The sequence below is a fragment of the Acinonyx jubatus genome, chromosome A3, assembly GCF_027475565.1.
Source record: "Acinonyx jubatus isolate Ajub_Pintada_27869175 chromosome A3, VMU_Ajub_asm_v1.0, whole genome shotgun sequence".
Lineage (NCBI taxonomy): Eukaryota > Metazoa > Chordata > Mammalia > Carnivora > Felidae > Acinonyx > Acinonyx jubatus.
Window position 1 is genome coordinate 64,216,791 of NC_069388.1, and position 24,583 is coordinate 64,241,373.

The 24,583-nt window shown below is 45.7% G+C and overlaps 1 protein-coding gene across 6 annotated transcripts in view; it reads left to right on the top strand.

Annotated features, from left to right (window-relative positions):
• PRKCE (protein kinase C epsilon) overlaps nt 1-24,583 on the top strand; it is a 494,970-nt gene that overhangs the window by 181,568 nt on the left and 288,819 nt on the right. For all 6 annotated transcript variants that reach the window (XM_027072535.2, XM_027072536.2, XM_053200551.1 and 3 more), the window contains one exon: nt 1,838-1,901. In XM_027072535.2, coding sequence (XP_026928336.2) covers nt 1,838-1,901 — 64 coding nt within the window. The remainder of the gene's footprint in view (nt 1-1,837; nt 1,902-24,583) is intronic.

Sequence of the window (24,583 nt, forward strand, 5' to 3'; positions counted from 1 at the left end):
GGGAGTACATAGTGATCGTGGGAAAGCCACCTCTTCTTCCCCTGCTACTTCATTTGAATGTCGCGTTAGTACAGATCACATGCCTGCCTACCTTCCTGGAGGTGGGGCTTGCAGGGGCAAATGACCCCAGAATAGGCTCTCAGAGTTCTGAACCTAAAGTCTTTCCCCCTCCACGAAGCTTTATTGGGTGTCTCCTGACTAATGGACAGTGAGGTGGGCGCTAGATATATACATGTAATTCTCATACTCTCTGCCTAGCCGAGGAGATGGACATATGGACAATGTGTTACAGGAACCGTAGGTCAGATATGCATGTGTCTCGTCGGGGCACAAATGAAGGGGTGATCAATTCTGACTGGGAATATCTGGAAAGGCTTCAGAGAGGAGGGGATAATTGACCTCAGCCTTGAATGAGAAGGAGGTGTTCACCAGACTGACCCTTTCTAAGTGGTGCTTGATGAATGTGTGTCTCTGCTCTTTGCTGGAGACAGTGAAACAGAAAAGGAGGGGTAGTGGTTCCTGCCCTCAAGAATTTCACAGCTTGCTGGGGAGACGGGCCTGGCACGGCCGTATGAGCCAATTAAAGCTCTGTGCAGACAGATGGAATTGCGGAGGCAAGGACAGGCCACCGGGGGTACTTGGTGATCCAGGGTTTCCAGAGTTACTCCTCTCTCATGGAGAACACAGTTTCTGTAAGGACAGTTCAGACCTTGCAAAGATGTCAAGTGGAAGAGGCCCAGGCGTTCTGCCTTGACTTGTCAGCCTGGTTCTATATAGAAGCAGCTAGCTGGATTTGGAGATGGGCAGGGAGGAAGTGAGGGTGGGTGGAGAAGGCCGATGGTAAGAATGTAGCAGTATTGGCTCACTCTTTACAACCCGGGTAGAATCTGGGGTTTGCAAAACACACGTATCAACACGCAGCTCAAGCACTCGGGCCCTCCAGTGTTGCATGGGCACCACGCACACTCCCAGCCTTTGCTTCTGCTGTCTCGGTTCTTCCACCTTGAATGACTCCCCTTTCTTGTCTTCATGACGTCTTCCCAGACTGCTCTTCAACACTGATTTCCAACCTGCCAGATACTTAACCGGTTATCCTCTGTCGCTCATCACCAAGCCGGGTTCAGCATTGTTCTCCGTTTTTTAACTCCCCGATGAGAGTGTAAACACCTTCAGAGTGTGAATGGCATCTTATGCTTTTCTTTCCTCCCCTGTGAGCAGTTTGTGTAGCACAGAGAACACGGCTTTCTCTAGACGGTCTTGCCACTGAATCTCAGCCTTGCCACTTTCGCTAAAACGCTGATCTCAGCTTCCTTCTCTGTGAAATGGCGTAACCCGGGGTTTCTCAACTTTGACACTATTGGCATCTGGGACTGGATAATGCTTCGTCGTGGGTACCATCTGTCCGCTGTAGGATACTTAGCACGATCCCTTGCTCCCACCCATTGGATGCCACTGGCAGCCCTCCCTTTCCAGACATGACCATGAAAAACATCTCCAGATAGTTTTTGTGTCCCAAAAAGCTTCCCTGTGTCAAGCGTCCCCTGTGCCAAGTTTCTCTTGTGCAGCAAGATCACTTCCAATTGAGAACCACTGGGATGACATTACCTGTTGGGTCTGTATCAGACTTCCTCGTGCTGCATCCGGGACACAGCTGACGTTCCACAAATGCCGATTCTCCTGCATTCCTGATTCACCCCGCACTTGGCACGCTACAGGTTGACGAGTTGAACGGAGCTGTGACCCTAGGTTTTAGCAGTTCGGGGTGGAAAAGTCATGGAACTCTCCAGCTGTTTCCCACAATGCATTAACAGAGTCACTATCATTTTCTTAATTGCAGATTGATCTGGAGCCAGAAGGAAGAGTGTATGTGATCATTGATCTGTCGGGGTCGTCGGGTGAAGGTAGGAGGATGTGATCTCTCCTCATTGTTCTCTTCCATTGACCCTTTGTCTAACGTTGTCTCCCTCCCCTCTGTGGCTGGGACGTATTACAGTGACATTTAATTAATTGGCACCCTTCAAAGGAAAAGGTTATTTTGAAGATGCTTACGCCTGTGTACCAAAAGGGACCAGCCATCTGTTAGCTTTGGTGGAGCAGAGGGAAGATTTTTGACTTACCAAGTAAGGCCAACAAAGCAGGCGTCCCTGCACGCTGGTGCACAAGGCAGGCTTCAGTAGAGCGGCAGCCTCTCCCCGGAGGCTCGCGTGGGGTGTGTGTGAGTGTGGGGGGAAGGAAGTAAAACCAGTTGGTCTAACGGTATTCTGAAATGAAACAAATAAGGTGTCAAATTTCAGAATCTTATTTTTTTCGAGCTTTTATAGAAGTGTTACTTCTTTTTACAGTTCCCCACGCAGGCAAAAGCCCTGCTTATAGAGAGAAATAATGGGGTAAGGGAATGTCTGCTCCCCACTGGATGATGAAATAGAGTGTAGACGTTCTCTGATGGTTGGATTTTCCTTCTTTCTTTCTCCATACACCCTCTTCTGTCCGTCCTGTCTTGGCACATTTACTACCTTTAAAGGCTTGCCGGGTGGCGAGGACTGAGCAATCAGAGTGGAAGGGAAGACTGGACAGTAAAACCTTGTCCACACAGAACAGGGAGATGGTGGCAGATGTAGGCCCCAGGGAGGCTGGGAACTAGGGCTGGAATTTATTGGGAACCATCTTTCCTCTCCTCTCTCTATGCGCAGGAGGACAGCACAGTTGGCTTTAATGTCATGGCAGAAAGATGGATGGGAAGGCCAAGGCTGGTTCCTCCTGGTGATGAGAAAATAATGGAACTCAGGGACTGTGGCAGTCTTTAGGGAAAGACAGTCAGCTCCTGGAGACCTGGCTGGAAGACCGGGGTCTTTTATAGCATCTCTCCGGAATGCTGGATATTGCAAGCACAAAGTCACAACGCCACATGGTCTCCTTGCTTTAGGGATGAGCTCTAGTTTGCAGTTCAGTAGTGGGAGGAGAGATTATGCTCGCAGACTCAGTGGAGTGGGTCAAACGATGTGCTTGACAGTTGTGCCTGATGGTTTTCATTTGGCTAATTTATCACCCAGTTTCAACAGGTGTTCAGAATAATTCAATAATTGTGTGTATATGGGGCTTATAATAGAATTCAGTCCTCTTTGAATAGATCTCAATTATTTGGCATAGGTTTAAAACTTTAAACAGCCTTCCAAAATTGGTCTCGTACATTTTCTTCTCTTTACTGCAATTACATTTTGGCGTTTCCAGCTTTCCTTCTCTACCCTCGGCTCTGAGCAGCCCAGAATAGAATCTGTTGTAGAAGATTCAGGGATTTAGCAATGTTTCGTGTGAAATATTTAAGATGTGCCAAAGGGCCTGAAGAATAATAAAATGAGCACCAGTGTACCCACCACCCAGATTAAGAAATAAAGCAATGATTAAGGTGGAAGCTTGCGCTGCTTTTAACGTAGTGTGTGATCCCAAATTCAGCAGACCTAAAAGTATTACAGTGGCCTCCTGATTGTAGATCCCGGCGAAAATTTTGATGAGCAAAATCAACTCCCCTTTCCTTGCATAATCTATATGTCATAGGAAAACTAGGAAAATTAACAAAATATACCTTTCCTGTGCCAAAATGCTGGGTAACCGATTGGAGGGCTTAGGTTATTATTATTATTTTGCTTTGAAAAGATGAAACACTTGTGAAATTATGGAAGACCCCCTTTTTTACGTTAGACAGAAAGGATAGGGAACGAATGAATGAGTAAATAAATCAGAAGCAATTGATTTTTTTCCTCCTTGCTTCTGTGGCTTATTGCATGTGAATGGCCAAAGCAATTTTCATTGGGCTGAATTCGGAGTGTATTTTTTTTTTATCTCTTTCATCTTAAGAAAATAGAGTTTACTTCAGAAATGCTGACACATGCCAGACTCTGTAAAGTGCTAGCATGTGTTGCTCTGAAGAAAAGGAAAACTTTTTTTGCCCCCCTCCCCTTTTTTTTCTCACTGTTCCCGGATTTGGGAGTCTTTCTCTGGATGGCGGGAAAGAGTTCCAGCAACCCCTTTGTAGGAGCTGACCTTGTTGTGCTCCGTTTGCATTCTGTACATCTGTTCGCCCATCATACCGTTGAGACTTTGAAGATCTCCTGCTCCAGAGGTTTTGGGAAGGGGTTGGGGGGGGTGGGGCGAGGAGAGGAGCAAAGGTTGGGTAGCCACAACATGTGTTACCTAGACTGCATGAGAAGGGTCCAGTGCAAAACATGGTTGTCCCAGCTGGACTGTGGATGTTCACAGATTCTTATCTAAGTCCCTTTCTTTAGTGAAAGCACCTCACTGTATTCTACAAAAGCATGCAAAGAGAGTTGCAATGAAGCAGGGCTGACAGGTTCACTCTGTTATTCTGCCGTCCGGCATCCCTTCAGCTCGCCTGTCTCAAATGCTCCAGTCCCATCAGTGGAGAAAAATACCTATGTTCATAGCGATCACATACACTTTACAACACAGGCAAACAGCAAAGAGCCCAGGGAGAGGTGTGGGATGAGGCTGTGTGGAAAGGTGTGGGATGAGGCTCCGAACCCAGGATGTGCCAAAGGTTTCTTTTTCTTGCTAACACACTGTAGAACGCCTGGACGTTTGTGTCTGCCAGAGCTGGAGCTAATGTGATTTCTAGCTGTCTAATAAAATTCCACTGCTTGCATGTCCTGTGCAGCTCACCATAATGGGATTTGACTGGTGTGTGCTTTAGCTAAACCAGGCACCCTAACCCCAGATGTAAGGGGTCAGGCACGATGACAGTGAAGGCCATTTCCGGTCATGCAGTTTCGATCTCTGGTCTCATGTGAATAGCTATCAGAGCTCAAAGTTGAGGACTGGCTAGTATCTGTAGCAGGTTGAAGGAGTTGAAGGAAATGGGCTCTATTGGATAGGCACCACACCAGGCACTTTACCTACATTATCCCCAGTAGTGAACCTTCCAGAATACTCACGTGGGATCTTCCAGTCTCGGGTGCCTCTTAGTGTTTGCTTTTATCCTAAGTAATAGCCACCTGGCTTCCTGGTAAACATAGCACTACAGGCTCACCGGATACTTAAATACTTAAATCAGAGCATAATTAGCCCAGGTGACAGACGCATGAACAGCAATGTTATTCTCAAGTGTGCAAAGTATTGTCTCCTGCTGTGCACATTAGTTAGCCTTTCTACCTTTGTTGTGATGCAATTTGTCCATTACTCCGATTCTTTATAATGATGTGACAATGCACCACTATGTGCAGGCTCCCAGAGGGGCCAGCAGGGTCTGACCCGGGGATTTCTAAGCTCTCCTTTCCCTGCCTTCCATCCAGATACAGTGTTCACCCCGGAGAGTCCTTCAGAGCCTACACAACAACAGAAAGAACTAAAAGTGGGTCTCACTGATATGTTTGGATTGCCAAACTGCTTCTCCAATAAAAAGCAGGAGAGATTAAATAATTTGAAGGATTTTTGTAACAGAGGCATCGCAAATAATGCAGTTCGATCAGGTTTTGGAGTGGAGTGATTGAGCATTGCAGAAGCAGAAGAGCAGGGAGCAGGACCCACGCCGTCCCCTTCTTCCTGCAGCCACATGCTGTGGACACCATTCAGTCTCTTCCCTGGGAGCCCCAGCAGGTGGGGTAGGCAGAGTACAGTCCCAGGAGCCCATTAGTCCTGGCCTTAAATCCTGGCTCTAGTGCTTACTGGTTTGGAGCTTCTCACTGGCGAAGGGGGATAATTCCGTGTATGGCAGGGACTACGGTCAGATCGCTATGAGAACAGTGCCCTTGAATATAGGTGATGCTCAGTAAATGTCCTAAGGCCCTGGAGCCCTGCAGGCAGGGAGGTGGGCAAAGCCCGTGAAGGAACAGCGGGAAGGGTATACCGGGAAGCAGTTTGAAGGCAGGTTTCTGACTCTGGGGCATATTAAAAAGGTATAAGAACAGATCAAGGTGACAAAGAGGCCATTTATAGACTCCTATCTATATCTGCCTGGGGCTAACAGACTGCTTTCTGCAGAGTTCAGACCTTGCCATAGTTTTGCCCCATTTTCTGTCTTTCTCTTTCTTCCTCACCCTTCCCCCCAGTGAACTATTTCCTAGAAGGACGTTCTCTATCCTGTTTGTATCTCTGGCCTTGGATGTCAGAAACTTGTCTTTGTTGGAGCCTGGGTGTGCCCTCTCTGCTCAGTGCAGACTGAGCACATGTGGGCCCCACACTCTCACTGGCCCCTGGGTAAAAGCCCTTCATGGATTTGAAGACAGTCATTAAATCTCTCCTCTTCAGGTTGATCATTCAAATCCCTTACCTTTTCTGAAGGAATCGTTGAGAACTTTAACTCATCTTCGCAGCTCTCTTCTGGACTTTTTTGCAAGTTGCAAGGGCAGATAGACACGATCAGACCTGCTTGGCTTAAATGGTAATGTGTGTAGAGGTGTGTAGGGCACGTGCCTGACAGTGTTACCTCCACGTGGGAGATAGTCCCATTGAGAGGTCAAGTGCCACGCCCAAGGCCAAAAGTCTGATTGTACCACCCTGTTGGGTCTAGACCCCCAGTCTGCAATCTGGTGCCCTGCTCTACATCATGGCCTCAGTAGTGAGTGTGCCAACGTGGCAAAGACCTCCCCAACACTCTGTTTTAGTTTTTTCTTCAGCTTTTTTTTTTTTTTTTTTTACAGTGATAAGGAGCTAGAATTCTTAGCTTTGAATCCAAAGGTGACCCAGAGTCCTTTTCATATGTAAGCAGATTTCTTTTCTGCTCTCTTAGAAATGAGAACTCCTTTAGTCCTAGTTCAGGAGCCATTAGCTCCTTCTCAGGCTTTCTGGAAGGTGGGTTCCTAACTAAGGCTTGGTCTGCAACTAGACGTGATTCAAATCCAAGCAGGTTAGTTGTCTTTCTTACCCTGTTTCCATGGCCAGCATTAGAGTGCTATCCTCCGTGTTGAAATAGAAGGGGAGGGCTTCTGGAGACTGCCTCGCCCACTGGGCAGTTTCTATCTGGATAATATCTCTCAGCTCTAGTTCCTGAGAATTCTACAGCATTTAATCCAATGCCTTCAGTTACCAGATAGTTAAAAAGAACCATTAGTTCAAATGAACGATAGTCACCAGCGCGCTTTAACAAATGTGCCCAGCATGGTGCCCCGTGCTGGGTTTGGAGAATGGGAAGTGGGGAGGTAAGCAGAAAACAAGAGATGGCCTTCACAAGACCTAAGAAGGCCTTGCCTTCAAGGAAGTGTACAGCTCATTTAGGAATCCAGGACTCACTTGTAGGACAAAAGTACTAGAGAGAAATGCAAGGTAGTATCACATGAAATGCTTACTTGGGTTTTACCAAGAGTGCTCCAAATGGGAAATTGGGGCTGGAATAATCCAGGACAACCTCAGAGAACAAATTGGGGCTGGAATAACCCAGGACAACCTCAGAGAAGAGGCAGGGCTTGGGCTGAAAAGGAAAAGATAGATAGCCTGGGTTGACAGGGAAGAAACGGGGGGGAGGGGCATTCTGAGCACAGGGGCATCATATCATTGCTATCAAAGACAGCTTTGTGGCTTTTATTTTTAGGTAAGGTTGGATAGATATGATAAATTAAATAGATACAAATTGTTTTCTCTAAGAGCTTCCTAACAAAGACAGTTATCAGTATTGTAGACAGAAACTCTCATACAGTGCAAACAAGAAAATGAAATACCTGAAATGATTAAGCTGTGTTTGAAGGTTGGAGGCAGTTCTTTCTAGATGTGTCTTCATGGTCAAGGCCTCTCACCCACCTTGGAGCCCAAGGAGGAGGAATGTTCTAGGTCAGGTTTGGTCAAGTCTGCGATGTTGAGTAGAGCACATTTTATTATAAGCTTAGGGCTTAGGGGATTAGAAGATCAAGTCCAGGTAGAGGCATTCCTTTGTATCTTTTCTGCCCCCCCCCCCCTTTTCTCCCTCAGTAACCACATGGAGTCCTATGGTAAGTGCTCCACCACCTCCACCACCCTCCTCCTCGCCAGCCTATCTAGCTTGTGTCCCCCCAGCAAGCCCTGACACTCCGTCTTTCTCTTTGCAAGTTCTGCTCAGTCTCTAATGAGAAGCGTTGCTTGAGAAGCAAAGAAGGCTCTCACTTTCCCAAACATGGGATTTCAAAGTCAGTCTCCAGTTTCAAGATGCTGAGAGGTCTCCCTCCTAAGAGGTGCCTTAGGCAGTGGGATGTGGTCCGGCTCACCCCGCAGACTCCCCCGACGTGCATGGGCATGGGAGATTCTCTAGTAGCATGTGGAGCACAGAGGCAGCCTCGGGGCTTGATAAGAGTGAAAATAAAGTCCAGATGTGCAAAAACATTGATCTTGCAGTGTGTATCCCACGTCTCCACCCCCCCGGCATAAGTACTTACCGCTGATACCCAGGACACAGAGCCCTTAGTCTCCAGGTTTTTGGCTCTATTTTCTGATGGAATAAATGCCTGTTCCTAGAAATGACCATATGCACCAGACATTGGGGGGGGGGGGCAGTCAGCAGTGAACCAAGGGGAGAAAACAGAGCACCTTACCCCCATCAAGGGGTTTATTATGTCCCAAAGAGACAGTGCTAAAATGCTTGATGAGAAATAAACCAAGAAACCCTCATTTCCTTCCAAATAGGCTCTAGATGCAAAGCACTTCCTCTGAAATGAGTCATCCACAGTTAACAAGACCAAATGCCACCCATTAGCAGATGAAAAACAGAATTGAATCCTGAGTGTTGAAAGAGCAGAGCTCTTTCGTATCACTACCAAAGCCTCCTTCCCCTGTGCCATTATGGAGTATAGATGTGTATTTTCTATTGACTTTTGTGCCTATTTCACTAATGAAGTAATTGAAGAAGGAATAGTTATGTTGAAGAAAGCAGCTTCTAGAAAGGGCGGATTTATAATAGATCTTTAGTCAAGAAGTGAGCCCTGTGTTTCCTGGCATGGCCTCTAATTCTGTCTCTGTTGTCTTGCTATGCATCATTTCTGTGTCTTATAAAGAAGATTGTTTTGGGAAATTCATGTTTGCAGCTTAGTTCACACTGGGTCAAAGCGGCCTATAATTTAATCATTGACTGTTGTTTATGTCCTCATGATTTGGCTTAAAACAAGAGAGTATTTCCATTCATCTAACCTAATTTAGAGAGCTGTCTTTCAGGATCAACTACTTTATTCTTTTATCCAGTTGAAATTGGCCAGTGCTGACAGTTTTATTGATTTTCCTTATTACCTAGCTTTGTTGAAACATTCACATTTTCACAATCAAGTGCTTCACCATCTTTTTCAAGTTGCTAACACAGGGGCTTTTATCTTCCTCCTCTTTACAGACCTTTGGTGTGAGCTCGGGTGGGGGGGGTGTGAGCTGGTGTGAGCTGGGGTGACTGGGAAGTCTGTGCATTTGTCCACACACACGTAGATGAGAACGAATGTCTCTGAATCACCTCTTCTGTCTCCCCTTCGTCCTTAGTTTCCGTCACTGATTGGAAACATCATGTATTTGTTTACTTAAGATATGGTAGGCTCTGGGAGTAGAGCTAATGAACTTGGCCCCTGCTCTCAGGTATCTATACTCCTGCAGAAGGAGGCAGGCGATAGACATGTTTTAGCTATTGTGTAGCGGCTGGCAGAACAGCATGCTGTGGGACCACCGAAGAGACTCCTTTCAATTTGAGGGCTCACCCTGGAGGAGGCAGTCCGTCAGTGATGGAACTTGTTGTAGCCTCTGGCCATGGACAAGTTGCTATGTCTCTGTATATGGCAATGGTTGTATTTCCATCTATTTTTTTTAAGCTTCTAAGTGATTATTTTAAAAGCTAACACACATACATGGGAAAGAAAAACAAGATTACAGGTCCATAGCCTCCCATCAGCTCTTCATGGCAAACCCAAAAGGCAAGTTTTCCTTGGTTGAAGAAACAGAGCCACTGTCCAATCAGAAGGTAAAAGAAAGGTGGACAAAGACTTTGATCTACCTAAATTTGAACTTTGCAGGAATATATCTGATTTATACATTCATTCATTCAACTTCTAGCTATTGGGCAACTGTACCAGTTACACTTGTGAGTGCTAGGGGCCCAGAAGTGAACCCTATAAACAATACAAAGCCGCATGGGCCTTACACTTTAGTGGCTATGCTTGTGTGTGTGTAGGCTGTCTCTGCAAGGATACCTAACACACTGGGAACGACAGCTGCCTCTGGGGAGGGGAAAGGGTAAATTTAGAAAGAGGGGAAAGGGTAAATTGACTTTCCTGTCAATACCTGTAATCTTGTTTTTCTTTCCCATGTATGTGTATTAGCTTTTAAAACAATCACTTAGAAGCTTAAAAAAAAAATAGATGGAAATACAACCATTGCCATACACAGAGACACAGCAACTTGTCCATGGCCAGAGGCTACGACAAGTTCCAGAAGACCCTGCAGAGAGGAATGACCCATCATATCCAGAGACTCTAAGGATAATGCCCTTCTTAATGCTCTGCATTACTCCACAGACACCTCTGATTTGTAATGGGATGTGCTGAAATGTAGGATATGTAGGGATCCCCCAGACTGTGCCTGTCACCAAGGACCGAGTGCCCCAGTGTGGAAAAGCAGGTGGGCCAGAGTGGGTGATGAACCAGTGATGTGGGCAGACGTTCACTCCACGGAGCACCTTGCCTCTGGGTGCTTAGCCCTGAGGCTGCTGAAAGGCCCGCCCCCCTGGATGCACAATCTCATGGTGGCATCTTCTCTAGCACCAAACAGCACTCTCCAGCATTTAGTGGCAGCTGGTACTGGTCCCAAGCTTGGTCATGTCCACAGACCAAGTGGCTTCACCAGCTGGGGTACCTCCTGTCCAGCCAGGAAGGGCCAGCTGGCTGCCAGTGGGTGAGTTACTCCCCCTCTCCAGACCCTCAAGTTTGCCTGTTTCCCGACATTGAAAATAACGGTCATGTTTATTTCAAACAGAGATGTTCTCTCCAACAGGAACCTGTGACCGCTACAGTTTGCCAGGTGTGAATTCTCCTGGAGTTGTCAGGGGAAGTTAAATTCCCTTCAAGGTATGTCTAGGTGTTATTGGGACCAGGATTCCTTAGACATCTGCATTGTAGTTCCTGCCGCACTAATTACTGGCTTTACCAATTGACTGAACAAACATCATCTGAGAACCTGTTGTGGGCTGTGTGCCATGCTGAGAGCTGGAGAATCAAAGGCGAGAAAGACGAGGCCCTGCCCTCCAGGTGCCCCCAGGCTAGGGCTTGTCATCCAGAAGTCACAGGCTCTCTTTAGGCCTCAGGGGCCTCCTCCATACCTGCAGGGTGATGGGGACTAAGGGCACCTTCTCCCTCCGTGGTTTGAACCAAAACCAAGTATTTACACACAGCCAGGCACCTGAAAGGGGGCAAGTGGTGAGTACAAAATTTTAAGCCAAATCTTCATATAGAAATCATTTTATTGAAGCCTCCAGGGGTCTGTCAGGTAACTTTGATCCTATTTTACATATGAGAAGAATTAGGCTTAAAAAGTGGAAGAGTGGGGCGCCTGGGTGGCTCAGTCGGTTAAGCATCCGACTTCGGCTCAGGTCATGATCTCACGGTCCGTGGGTTCGAGCCCCGCGTCGGGCTCTGTGCTGACAGCTCAGAGCCTGGAGCCTGTTTCAGACTCTGTGTCTCCCTCTTTCTCTGACCCTCCCCTGTTCATGCTCTGTCTCTGTCTCAAAAATAAATAAATGTTAAAAAAAAAATTAAAAAAAAAAGTTGAAGAGTGTGAATCACCTGGGATCCTGAGGAAATGCAGATCCTGACTCAGTGGGCCTCGGGCGGGGTCTGAGATGCTGCATTTCTCAGCAGCCCCCCACCCCCACCCCAGGGCGATTAAGGTGCTGGGGATCCTCAGGACAACACTCTGAGAAGCAGGACACTACTAGAGCTTTGATGGTGTCCTTGCAGCATGCTGAGAAGGCATCAGTTTCTATTTCACTGGAAATTGAGAGGGAAATCTACATCCTGTCTCAAAGTCAATACCTTTCGATCCTTTTCCTTCCCTCTTCTCCTTTCTTCTGGGAAAGGGGCTAAGAAGGCACTTGATATTCTTAGGGAAGGTGAGCAATTCCCCGGCCTTGGCTTTCTAGGCCCGGCTTTAGTTGTCTGCAGAAGGTCAGAGTGGAGGGCGTTGGGGTTCTTCAGCGAGGAGCACGAGGAAAACAAAAAGCAGTCAGGATATTGGAGTTTTTGTTTTTGTGTTTGCTTTTCTATAAATACCTGCAAGTATTGAGTGGTGCTTGAATGTGATCCCACTGTGCTAATTTTCTCCCGGTTTCTGGGGCTTTGATGAAAACAGCTTACCCAGGGCCCTTGCTAGAACTTACCTTTATGTGTTCCTCTGATGAGGTAGGCAGGTTGCACCTTCCTTTGATGGATGCGGAAACACAGAGGGAGTTCTGGATGAGATGTTGGGTACACAGGAGGGGCATAATTTTTATTTGTTGAATAAATGAATGCGTGGCTAAATGAAATAACAGGAGAAAGTGCCACTTTAAAAGGAAACTATTGAGATAAACAAGTGTTTGGACTGACTCTGTTTTGGATAGCCAGTTATTTCATATTCCAGTGTATAGTCACTGGGGACTTCATGGGTGAGCGAGGGCCTGCGTGTTTAAGCTTTCTGTACCTTGCACTTATTAGGGGCTCTCTGAGGCCTCCTCAGAGCCTCCACACACACCATGTCCCCAGTTGTAATACCCTGTCCCCTCCCTGTTTATTCAGCTACTTCTCCATTCTCTCAAAATTTGATTTCAAGTTTGCCTCCTGCCAGAGGCCTTCCCACATCAGCCCACCCACCCCCACCTGCTGGTTCACAACACTGTGTTTGCTCCCACACTCCTCGGTGTCTTTCTGTACAACCGTGTACTCATATATTTATATTGTATCTATAACGAGAGTCCTGGTTGTGCCCTCCCGCCCCAGTAAGCCACAAGCCATCTGAGGACAGAGGTTTCTGTAAAAGGGGCCCAGAGCTAAGAGCTGGCCCAGCACCCATGAGGCTCCTGGGTGGCCTCACAATATGACAACGCAGACCATCCTACCGTTAGGACTATACAAAGCTAGATGGGAAGCAAGGGCCATCTCTGTACTTGGGGCCTCTCCATCCAGCCAGGAACCAGACCACCCAAACCCAGGGTGGTACGGGATACCATAGAGACATTGACTCAGTCCATGGGAGCCTTGATTATTGCCGGGCCTGGCTAGTGCTGGGCACAAGGCCCCCTGATTAGTTACAGTGAATTTCAGCATTAAGCATTTAAGCAGTTTATGGTGAAGTGGCAATAGGAGTAACCCCTTTACTGACATCAGAACCTTGGATTTGGTTCCTGGACCTGCTACTAACCAGCCAGTTAAAGGTGAACAAATCATTGAGTGTTTCCAGCCCTTGACTGGATTGCATCGACAGCATTAAGACGCGGTGATTCAGTGAATGTTCAGGATTCCAGAACGTCAGATCGGAGATTTTCTGAATACAGGTGTGGCTCAATGAGAAGGTTTCATAATCCCTCTTTACCTGCTTACTCTGCTTATCCCTACTTACCACCGGGAAGTCAGACTCAGTTATCCCTGGCCAAAGCACAGGGTCCTTAGCAGTGGGTGAGACATGGTGGGAGTCTGAGGAACTTAAAAGGTGGCTAAGTAAAGAGGGAGAGTTTATCTCATGACCCCTTAGGGGCAGTTCTAGGACCAGAGTGGTAGGGGTACAGGGAGGCAGCTTTAAGCTTGGTTTAGTGTATAGAAAATGCCTCTAGTAGACAGAGCTCTCCAGCATTTAAACACATTTGACCAGTAAGCAGGGAGCTCTCCGTCGCTGGAGGTATTCAGAGACTGAATGAGCATTTTAAAATATTGTAGAAAAATCAATCTCCTAATGGTCTTTTGTGAGGTCTGAATATTTGTAACATAATTTCCTTAAGTATGTACAAATGGAGAATCGTAGGGCTACTTTATTTTATTTAAAAAAAAAATCCAAGGTCCTCATTGTAAAAACAGAGAGAACAAGAGAGTATGGGATAATGGGGACACGGAATAAGTTGGGTTTCAGCATCTATTTACAGAATAGTTATATTTCTTGAAAATTTAGGCAAAAATGGAAATGTTACAATGTGGATCTTGTTTCCAGAGAACTAGGGAAGATCTCTATTTGAACGGACCCCAAACTGTGTCCACCCCTGTTATGAATACTTTTTGTAAATGGAAAATCTCTTGTAACACCAGTATTCGCTCCTTAGTTCTCGTTCTTGCGGGTATGCACACAGAAATCACTGAAAGAGTGGTCCCTTGGTGTGCATCTGTGAAGAGATCACCCAGGGGAGAGAAGGATGGCAACCAAGGCCCCTGATGTAGGGGAAGCAGCATCAATTCATGTGTGCTGGGGGGTAAGGAGTTTCTCCTCAGACTTAAGAAGCCTAGGAGCTATAGAAGTAGGAAGAATGGAAGTTCCTTTGAGAAGACTTTACTCAGCTTCTTGCCCTGAGAAATGGTTTGATTTTGAATAGATAGCTTTTCACTATGGGTGATGTATTGGCATAAAGATTACAATTAAGAATTTATTGCCCATATGAGGTGGGGCACCAGGAAGGCAGGTTGGCCCATCTCCCCTTAATGGTGACCTACGTTTTGTTAAATGCTTGAAATTTTACCTCCAGAACTTTCATGTGTTTGCTGGTTTAAGTTCATGATGCTCATTGAATATCTAACTCTTCTTTTATTTAAAAAGAAAGAAAGAAAGAAAGAAAGAGAGAAAGGAAGGAAGAAAGAAAGAAAGAAAGAAGGAAAGAAAAGAAGAGAAAAGAAAAGAAAGACCAATCCTTATAGAAAGATGAAATCCTAAGCATTTCTTGAATTTCCTCATGCTCAGAGGACCAACAGTTAGGTTTGTAGGTAGGTCCCTAAATTTGTACACACTTCTAAAAAGGTGTCTGAAGGTCAAAAGAGTGAAAGTTTGAATAACTGAGTTAATGTTGTAATGGGAGATTACATTCCAGAGAGCTAAAATATTTACTGTTGCACCAAAAAGAATAAAATACCTAGGAATAAACTTAACCAAGGAAATGAAAGCTCTGTACTCTGAACACTGTAAACACTGATGAGAGAAATTGAACACAACACAAACAAACGGAAAGATATTCCATGCTCGTGGATTGGAAGAATTAATATGGTTAAAATGTCCACACTACTGGGGCACCTGGGTGGCTCAGTTGGTTGAGAGTCTGACTTCCGCTCAGATCATGATCTTGAGGTTCATGAGTTCGAGCCCTGTGTCGGGCTCTGTGCTGACAACTCAGAGGCTGGAGCCTGCTTCAGATTCTCTGTATCCCTCCCTCTCTGCCCCTCCCTGGTTTGTCTCTGTCTCTCTCTTTCTCTCAAAAATAAATAAACATTAAAAAAAAAAAATGTCCACACTACCCAAAGTAATCTGCAGGTTAAGTGCAATCTCTATCAGATACCAACAGCATTTTTCACAGAACCAGAACAAATAATCCTAAAATTTGTATGAAACCACAGCAGACCCCGAGTAGCCAAAGCAATCTAGAGAAAGAACAACAAAGCTGGAGGTATCACAATCCCAGATTTCAAGATATACTACAAAGCTGTAGTAATCAAAACAATATGGTACTGGCACAAAAACAGACACATAAATCAATGGAACAGAATAGAGAGCCCTTACATAAACTCACATTTTTATGGCCAACTAATCTATGACAAAGGTAGCGGGGAAAAGAGTCTTTTCAATAAATGATATTGGGAAAACCTGACAGCTACATGCAAAAGAAACTTGACCCCTTTCTTACACCATACACAAAAATAAACTCCAAATGGATTACAGACCTAAATGTTGAGACCTAAAGCCATAAAACTCTTAGAAAAATGTGTAGGCAGTAATTTTTTTTGACATGGGCTGTAGCAGCATTTTTCTAGATATGTCAGAGAACAAACATATGTTATAAAATGCTCTCATTGTGTCTCGGTGTTTAGATACCATCGTTGGTCCTATTTCCAGCATCCTTCCCCACTTGGTCATTTGGGCAGCCTGCCGACCTGTTTACAGGCTGGGAGGTCCCAGCCGAGGCTAACCAGGGGCCTTTGCAGCCCCCTGAGGACCCTTTGCTGATTTGCTGTATTAGAATCTATTCTCCGAAGTAGAAAAGATGTATCTTATCACAAAGGCCAATATTCTCATTTTTTTCTTACTATTATTTTTATTTAACCAAAAAAGGCAGGAAGCAATAAAATATTAAAATAATTGCAAAATCACTTTCATTAGACTCTTAAGTCCTATGGAGGCAGAGACCATGTCTGTTTTGGTCTCTGCTCTACCTTCATGGCCTCATACAGCGCCAGGGTCTGGGCATACTTAGGAAATGTTTGTTGTGTGAATTAATGAGTGGCTGCTGTCCAGGTAAATACGGTGAAGGCGTGAAGGTGGCACAGTGGCTTGGCAGACAGAGGACACCACTGTGGAACGCGATTGCCGGCTGATGGCCAGCGCCCATGTGTGTTGTCGGGACACGAGATGTATGGAAGCCGAGAACTGCCTGTCATAGGTGGGTTTGGGGTCAGCAGGGTTGTCGGCCAAGCAGCTGGAGTCTGTAAGGCAGACTTCACCTGCCTAATTACAGATGTCCGTCTAGCCACTGGACCTCTCCCTGGCTGTAATTATGGCCTTTGTAGCCACTATACTGCCAGGCCCGCTAGAAACACCTAGCTTGGACTGCAGAAGGACCTATTTTGTTTTTATTTTTAATTTTTTAAAACATATATCAAACCAGGGTACTTTCGACTGAGCATTTCCTTCCATGCTGTCTGAGGCCCTCACCAGGCTTTCTTGCCTTAGAAAATGAAAAATGATAATTTCTTGGTTTGACTGGAGGCAAAAATACCCTCTTGTGATCTGTTTCCCTTGAATCAATCTGTCCTTTGAGACAGATTTAAATTTAAATCAGCCTTACTCTCTGTCTCCCTTACTCTCTTCCCACTATTTTTATTCGGAAATTATATCATATTATATATCATGGGTCATATGTACCTATGATCCAGATAGAGAAAAAGAACATTTCTGGTGCCTTTGTAGCCCTCTGTGGCCCTTTGCTGATCTTGTCTTCACCCTTTATCCCCAAAGGTAACTATTGTCCTGAATTGTGTGTTGTTTCCTACGTGTGTTTTCTTAAATAATACATTGTTTTGTTTTTACCAACTTAAAAATAATTTTTTTTAATTTTTATTTATTTTTGAGACAGAGAGACAGAGCATGAGCAGGGGAGGGGTAGAGAGAGAGGGAGACACAGAATCTGAAGCAGGCTCCAGGTTCTGAGCTATCAGCACAGAGCCTGACATGGGGCTCAAACTCACGAACTGTGAGATCATGACCCCAGCTGAAGCCGGACACTCAACTGACTGAGCCACCCAGGTGCCCCTGTTTTTACCTACTTTTTAAGGTTTCTTTAAGTGGTATCATCCTATATAAATTCTTTTGTGGTTCATGCACTGTTATGCTTTTGAAATTCATCCATATTGATGTGGGTGGCTGTAGTTCATTCATTTTTATTCTATTATAGTAATATATTAAAGTTCATTTATCTGTCCTATTCAGGATACCTGGGTTGTTTTAAAGTTTTTGCTATCAGGGATAATACTGTGTTCTGGGGCATACTGGCTTCTATAACTTCTTTAAGTTATTTAGGTGTGGAAATGATGGCTCAATATTTTTGTGTATGTTCAACTTCACTAGGTAATGATAAATTGGTTTCCAAAGTATCATGCCAGTTGCTGCTGCCACCAGACATGTTTGCAATTTCCAATCACTTTATAGCTTCATAGTTGGTATTATCAGACTTTTACATTTCTGCTAGTACGGTGGGTAATGCATCATTGGAGTTTTAATTTGTATTTCTCTACTAGTGACATTGAGAATCTTTTCATGTATCTACAGGCTTTTGATCACTCATGAAAGATAGCTGTTCATTACTTTTTACACTTTTACATAGCTTTTTTCTAGGTCTTATAGCTTCAGAGGCAGTTATATTTGTCGCAAATATCTTCCCCTAATGTTTATACGAGGCTGATACTTACATTCTCTCCGTGGTCATCTGATAAATAGAGATCCCAGGCGTGAAACGTGTGGATCTTGAACACGTCATTTCACACGGTTGGGCTTCTGTTTCTGCTCAATCAAGTGAGCATACTGACGGATTCCCACCCTACTCACTAACAGAGAGTGATGGCGGGAGGAGTTTTTATGCATGAAAACCCACTTTGAAAGTAAAGCACCATACACATATATCATACTGCCTTCATTTCTATACCATAACATCTTCTCTGGAAATCTTTTTTGTTGTTGAGTTGCTTTTTTAAATTGCAGTGGGTGCCTTTTGAAATTATTATTGACATTTTGTTCACTTATTATCTAGTTGCCTTTCTAGTATATAGGCTGCAGAGGGCAAGTATTATCTTGCTGGGTTGTCATTGCATTCCTGGCAATCTGGATTGGTGCCTGGCACAGAGTAGGTACTCAAAAATGTTTGTGCAGTGAGTTTGAGCCAGTGGTATTTGTAGCAGTCAGGGTACCATAGCGGTGCGATCGTCCCAACACTGTATTTAGGATTTGTTCCCTGTTCAGATAACTTTCCAAATTGTGTAGGGCATTGTTCAGTGTATTCTCCAGCCTTCTTCTTTCCAGGGAGGGTAGGTGGAGCCAAAGGAAGGGAATTGCACCCTTGGGAGCCGAGAGCTCAGTTTTTAGATTTGTAGCTCCGGCCCCTGGTGGGCTGGCACTCCTCTGAGGGCAGATTGCTAGGGTGAGACCAGAGTTTCCCAGGCTTTTTTCTCTGCCCTTCTGCATGGTTGCCGTCAAGTTCGCCGCTTTTTCAAACCCTGTTGGCTTTTGCTTTGTTGCTATAGAAACCAGAGCTGGTAGTTTGGGGGAAATGTGTGTGCATGTGAATGCTGGGGGAGGGGAGTCGTGGAAGTGGCAGAGCTCCAGAGCTGGGTGGTGGCCCAGGACACAGGGTGAGGACACCGCAGACCTCTCTATGAAGGCCCTGCCCGCTTTGGAGGGCGCTCTCCTCAGAGAGCTTGTGATTTCGAATGGTGCACGCTTGGGGGACAGGCATCCCTTTGTAGGTCTGCAGGGCTCTCCTGGCGCTGTTCCAGCCATTCCGTGGAACATCTGGAAAGCTTTGGCCCCTCCTGGTGCCAAAGCCGCTGAGCCCTGGAGACGGAGATCAATGACCTCTTCTTGGCTGCTCCTTAACCCGTGTCCCAGACAAGTGCTTTTCTGGGAACCAGTGAGTAACACGAATCTTTGAAGCCAAGGCTTGTGTGCTGTGGCAGTGACTTTCACTTTTGATCAAAGGGTGGGGGCAGAGAAAGGGTCTGGGTGGGGAAAGCAGTGAGAATTTGGCTTTTCAGGAAATCAGAACCCAAGTGGGAAGCACTGCTTCCTACTCCCTGGTTTTCCGGCTGGGAAATCAGCAAGCTGAGCTATTGCCTGATGTTAATGTTCCTTCGTGCTGGGGCTGGTATGAGGGATGGGGGTGGGTTTGAGGCTAGAGACTAATTTGGTTCTTCCCTACAGGCAATCCTTGCAACCCCTGGGAGAGAATTCTAAAAAAGCGCAGGGTGATTTTTTTATGCACATAATTTAATCACACACTGGGTTGTGCTGAAGACAGTGAAAAGAATTTATGATGTGTACTAGATTGGGGTAAATATGCCATGTAATTACCTGTTCTGCAGTGATGTTTTTATAACTCACGTGTTAGAATGCACATTTAATATTTATCATAAAATGTATATGTGCATACAATAGAAAAAATATAGAAAGAATAGAAATGCGCTTAACTCATCCCTCAATAAAGGGCCACCTCCTCGTTGGGGTCAGGAGCTCAGGATCAGTTTACTTTCAGTGTCATTAAAATAAAAGCTGTTTTATTTGACCTCTTTCGTAAAACATGGTAAGTGCTCGGTAAGTGCCATTTGAGCTGGTGGTAGGAATGTACCTGAAGTTACCCCTGACCCAGAAATTCTGCTGCAGGATTATCCCACTGGCAAAGACAAATCACAGGATTTGAAATAGCAAAATACTGGAAACAAGAAAAATCCTACAGCTGAGGGGAATTTCGTACCTCCCTATAATGGAATAAGCAACCATTACAAGTTTTTAGGCTGATTTTTATATATTAACGGGGAGAGATGTTCAAAACAAATGGTTGAGTAAAGTAAGTTGAAACAGTAGATATGGTATGATCCCATTCGTGCAAAAAGAAACGCACACGCATATGCACACTAGACCTGTGCACACACGCAGAATTTTACCTCTGCAGAGTTGGAATCAGAGCAAAGGACTTTTGCCTGCCCCCATGTCATTTTAGCTCATTGACATTGAGCTCATTGGCCTTGTTTCTGAAGCCCCACAGAACTCTCTGATTGCACAGCTTAGCAATCCGTTAGGCCTCTCTTAGGTTGTTTTCTGCCTTGTTTCACAGTTATCACTGCTCTTCAACCAGACTGTCCGGAGAGAAGATGACACTGTACGAGAAGGCCTCAAGGTGCAGCCTGAGGGGCAAAGATCTCTTGCCTGGCCCTTTGGGCTGTCTGTGGCTCCTGGAGCTGGACTTGAGTCATGGCCTCTGTGACCCATTCTCAAGGGCTGCTGGGAAACGTATATTGCCTTGTTCCCCTACAGGTGATAGGAATAAGGGCTCAATACCCAGGGCTTTGCTTGCTGCTAGGACTCAGGGCAGGCAGCCAATTACTAAAGTCAGCTCTGTTCCAACCCCCAAGGCTTGTGCTTGTGCGTGCTCGTGCACGTACACGCGCACACACGTGCATTCACAATCACCTGTGTGGTGTGCCCCTGGGCTCTAAGCTCTGCCGATGCTGTGTCCTCCGCAACCTCCACAGAAGCGACATTCGTGCTGGAAACGCAGGTACCCTCCCACCCCGCCCCAGGTCAGAGCGTGATGGCGGAGAACAGTTTTGCAAAGAGCAGCCTTCCTGTTCTCTGTTCCACTCCCTGATGCCTGGAGGCACCACTGCCCCCTCCTGCAACCTGCTGGGGCTCTGCTGGAGGAGAAGGCAGAAGTTGGGGGCAGCATGTGTGGTTTGAGGAGCTGTGAGGTTGTGGGAGAGGGCGGTCGGACCTGCATTTTGTCCCGTTAATGTGTGTTTAGGGTTCTTGAAAGGTGGGTGTGTAGAATTAGGCTCCCCATTTCCTGACATCTCGTTAGCATTCAGCCTAGACCCTATGGCTACTTTGTTTGGAAGAACTTGACTCTTCAGGAAAATGGAGGGTCTTAAGGCCACCCACTGTATATATAACTCCTATACAACATGGCCCTTGGTATTTCCCACATAAAGATAGGAAAACTCACCTGCGTCCTCAGGGGCTTAAAGTTTAGTACTGGAGACAGCCTGGTCTGCAAACACAATCCCAGGGAAACTAACACTTGCAAAGGCCTGAAGGCTTCTCCATTATGAATCTTCACAGGCTGTAGTGGTTTCTGGCCTCCCTTCCTCATCTGTTGAGTGCTCACTGGCCAACTCTGGGGATGCAGAGGTGAGTCACACGACTCTACTGGCAAGGAGCTCATGCTTTTAGTTGTGGGAATAGGCATTACAACAGTCAGTGCCATAGTGTCATTGATTTAAGACTTCTTCCTGTTCAGGATTCATTGAGGCTTCAAGGACGGGCTGGCCAACCCTACCCGGCTTGGAATAGAGGCTTGGAGGCAGAGATGGGCTTTTCCTGGTCAGGAGAGTACAAATGGTCACAGATGGCAGGCTGTGGCTGTGTGGGAGATGGGCCCTAAAGGGTGGGCGGTAAAGCTGAGACTGGTGTGCCTGGCCGTCCTGGGGCTGTGAGGAAGGCAGGGTTCTTGCATCCTGGTATGTAGGAGATGGGCCAGTGGAAAGGCTGAGATTGACTCTGTCACTGGCCCACCTAGACTAGTGCCTCACTGTTCCGGATTTCCGTTTCCTTACTCGTATGTAGACGGCAGCAGTAAAACTGGCCTTCCTGCACCCACTTTTTCAGTGGAATATGAATCTCTGATTGTTTAGCTGGTGAGAGAATAAATTAGGATTTGGCAGGGGACTGAATGGTTCTCCCCCGGAGAGAGCTGCATTCTCTTCTCTCTGCCTGGTTTCTGTACCAGAATAGGCGTCCTCAGCATCAGACCCACTGGCCTAGGAGCCTTGACTCCTCTGACGCTGTGTGCAAAATTTTCTGGATACGTGTTTTAAGGGCAGGTCTTTGCTCCAGTTCTCAGAAGAATTCAAGACCTCAAAAAGCTTAACAGCAACCGCTCCAGAGAATGGTGCTGGGTCCTCCCATGCCACCCCAGAGGGACTTTTCTTCTTGTTTCCCTCTCCCACCTCCCCATTTTAGGAATGAACTATGTGACACAATACACTGTCCTAAGCAATTCTTTCTCTGCTTGAAAGAAATTTAAAACATTGTAATAGAACTATTTCTAAAATGTAAACTTGGGTGCCTTCTCGAGGAGAATGTATGGAACATAATCAACATGTTTAATATCTTGGATGCTTTTATGAACATCAGTTATTGGCCTGTGCTTTCCTAAGGATCCCAGGTTGCTTTGTTTTTAATTCTCCTTGTTTTCCTATGTCATGAGTTAAAAAGAGATATCTTAATTTATGTATAATTGTTTGCATAGGAGCCCAAGGATGGCTTCAGCTTCTCTTTTGAAGCGAAGTGTTGTTTTATAATCAGTACTTGCTGCTTGGGCAATACAGTCACGTTCTAGACTCCAGAGCAGTGGGTCTTGAACTAGAACATGCATCAGCATCACCAGGAGGGCTGGTGAAAGTACAAATACAGATCGCTCTGCCTGACCCCCAGCGTTTCTGATTCTGTAGGCTTGGGATGAGGCTCCAGAACTTACACTGTTAACAAGCTTGGAGCCCAAGGGTCCTGGTCAGGGGACCACACTCTGAGAACCACTGCTTCAGAGTAGTACTCCTTAAACTTCAGTGTGCATGTCAGTCACCTGGGGAAGCTTGTTAAAATGTAAATTCTGATTCAGAAGGTCTGGGGTGGGTCCGAGATTCTGCTGTTTTTAACCAGCTTCCAGGTGAGGCTGGTCTGTGGAAGATGCTTTATATAGAAAGACTTTTAAGCAGTGCTTCTGAATTCAGACTGCACATTAGAATCACATGAGGAGCTTGTGGAAAAATGGGGACGGAGCAAGAGGAGGAGGGAAAGATAAAGTTATCTCCCCAAACCCAGATCTCTGGGAGTGGAGTCTGGGCTCCCCAGGCGATTGGATAAGCACTCAAGGCTAGAATCTGGTTGTCAAGATTGTGAAGTTGCTGAAAGTCCTCAAATTAAATGGAGTGTTACAGTTTTGAGTATTTGATGGACTAGTGATTGGTCTCCAACCGTGGTTTCACAGTTGAATCATCTGGAAAGCTTTAAAAGCTATTGATACATGGGTGAAATAATATGTTTGGGATTTGCTTTAAAACAACATGGTAGTATGTTAACTAACTGGAATATCAATAAAAACTTAAAAAAATAAATAACATGGTGGTGGGGAGAAATGGGTGAGGGTATTGATCTGGGCTATCCAATATGTAGCCCCCAGGCACCTGTGACTTTTTGAATTGAAACCAACTAAACATTTTTAAAAACTGAAAAAGTAGTTCCTCCATGACACCAGCCACGTTTCAAGTGTTCATTAGTCACATGTGGCTAGCAGCTACCATATTGGGCAGCATAGATACGGAACATTTCCATCACGACAGAAAATACTTGGGCAGCACTGGTATGTGAAATGTGATTGGCCATGAGCTGATCATTGTTGAGGCTGAGTGATTGGGTACTTGGAGGTTCATTATTTCTTGTTTACTTTTATACATCTTTAATATTTTCTATCATGAAGTGTTTTTAAAAGGTGCCCGGACATTGGGAGGGGGGCCCAATCCTCAGGGGCTTTTGGCAGCTCGCCAGGTGATCCCAAGGTTCAGCCACTGGACTAATTGAACAGGTGGGCTTAGGCATAATGAGAGCCAGCTGTGTTCCTGACCGCATGGCCTCGGCTCCATTGCTTGGTGCCTGCCTTTCCCCCTCCTCTGGTTAATGAGGGTGGAGATAGTTGTCCTGTTTTCCTCTCAGACGTGTAGCAAATCCGGAGAAAGAGAACTGAAAAGGCTTTGAAAACTGTCAAGCCCTGAATACACCTAAGAGGTTTGTTACTTTTCCTTGTTCCCTGTGTGGCCACAGTGAGGCCTTGGAGTAGGGTCACCAGATACCGCAAGAGGAGCCCCAGGTAAATTTCAAATGTAGCTAAAGTACAAGTAACTTTCTAATTGTTTAGCGTAAATATGTTCCGTGCAAAGTTTGAGATATATACATACTAGGAAGCAGTTGTTTGTATTTCACGTCTCCACCCCGTTGGGCACCTCTTTCCCTGCCACAGTGGGCGGAGGGCCTGAACTTTGGGTTTATAGCCGCACATCCGTGGGGTTACCTCTGCTTGGGGGTTTTGTCTGTTAACTACCGCTACAATTTGAGATCAGGGTAACAGAGGGAGTTGGAGGGTTTGCTTTTAAAGTTCAACGAAGGGATG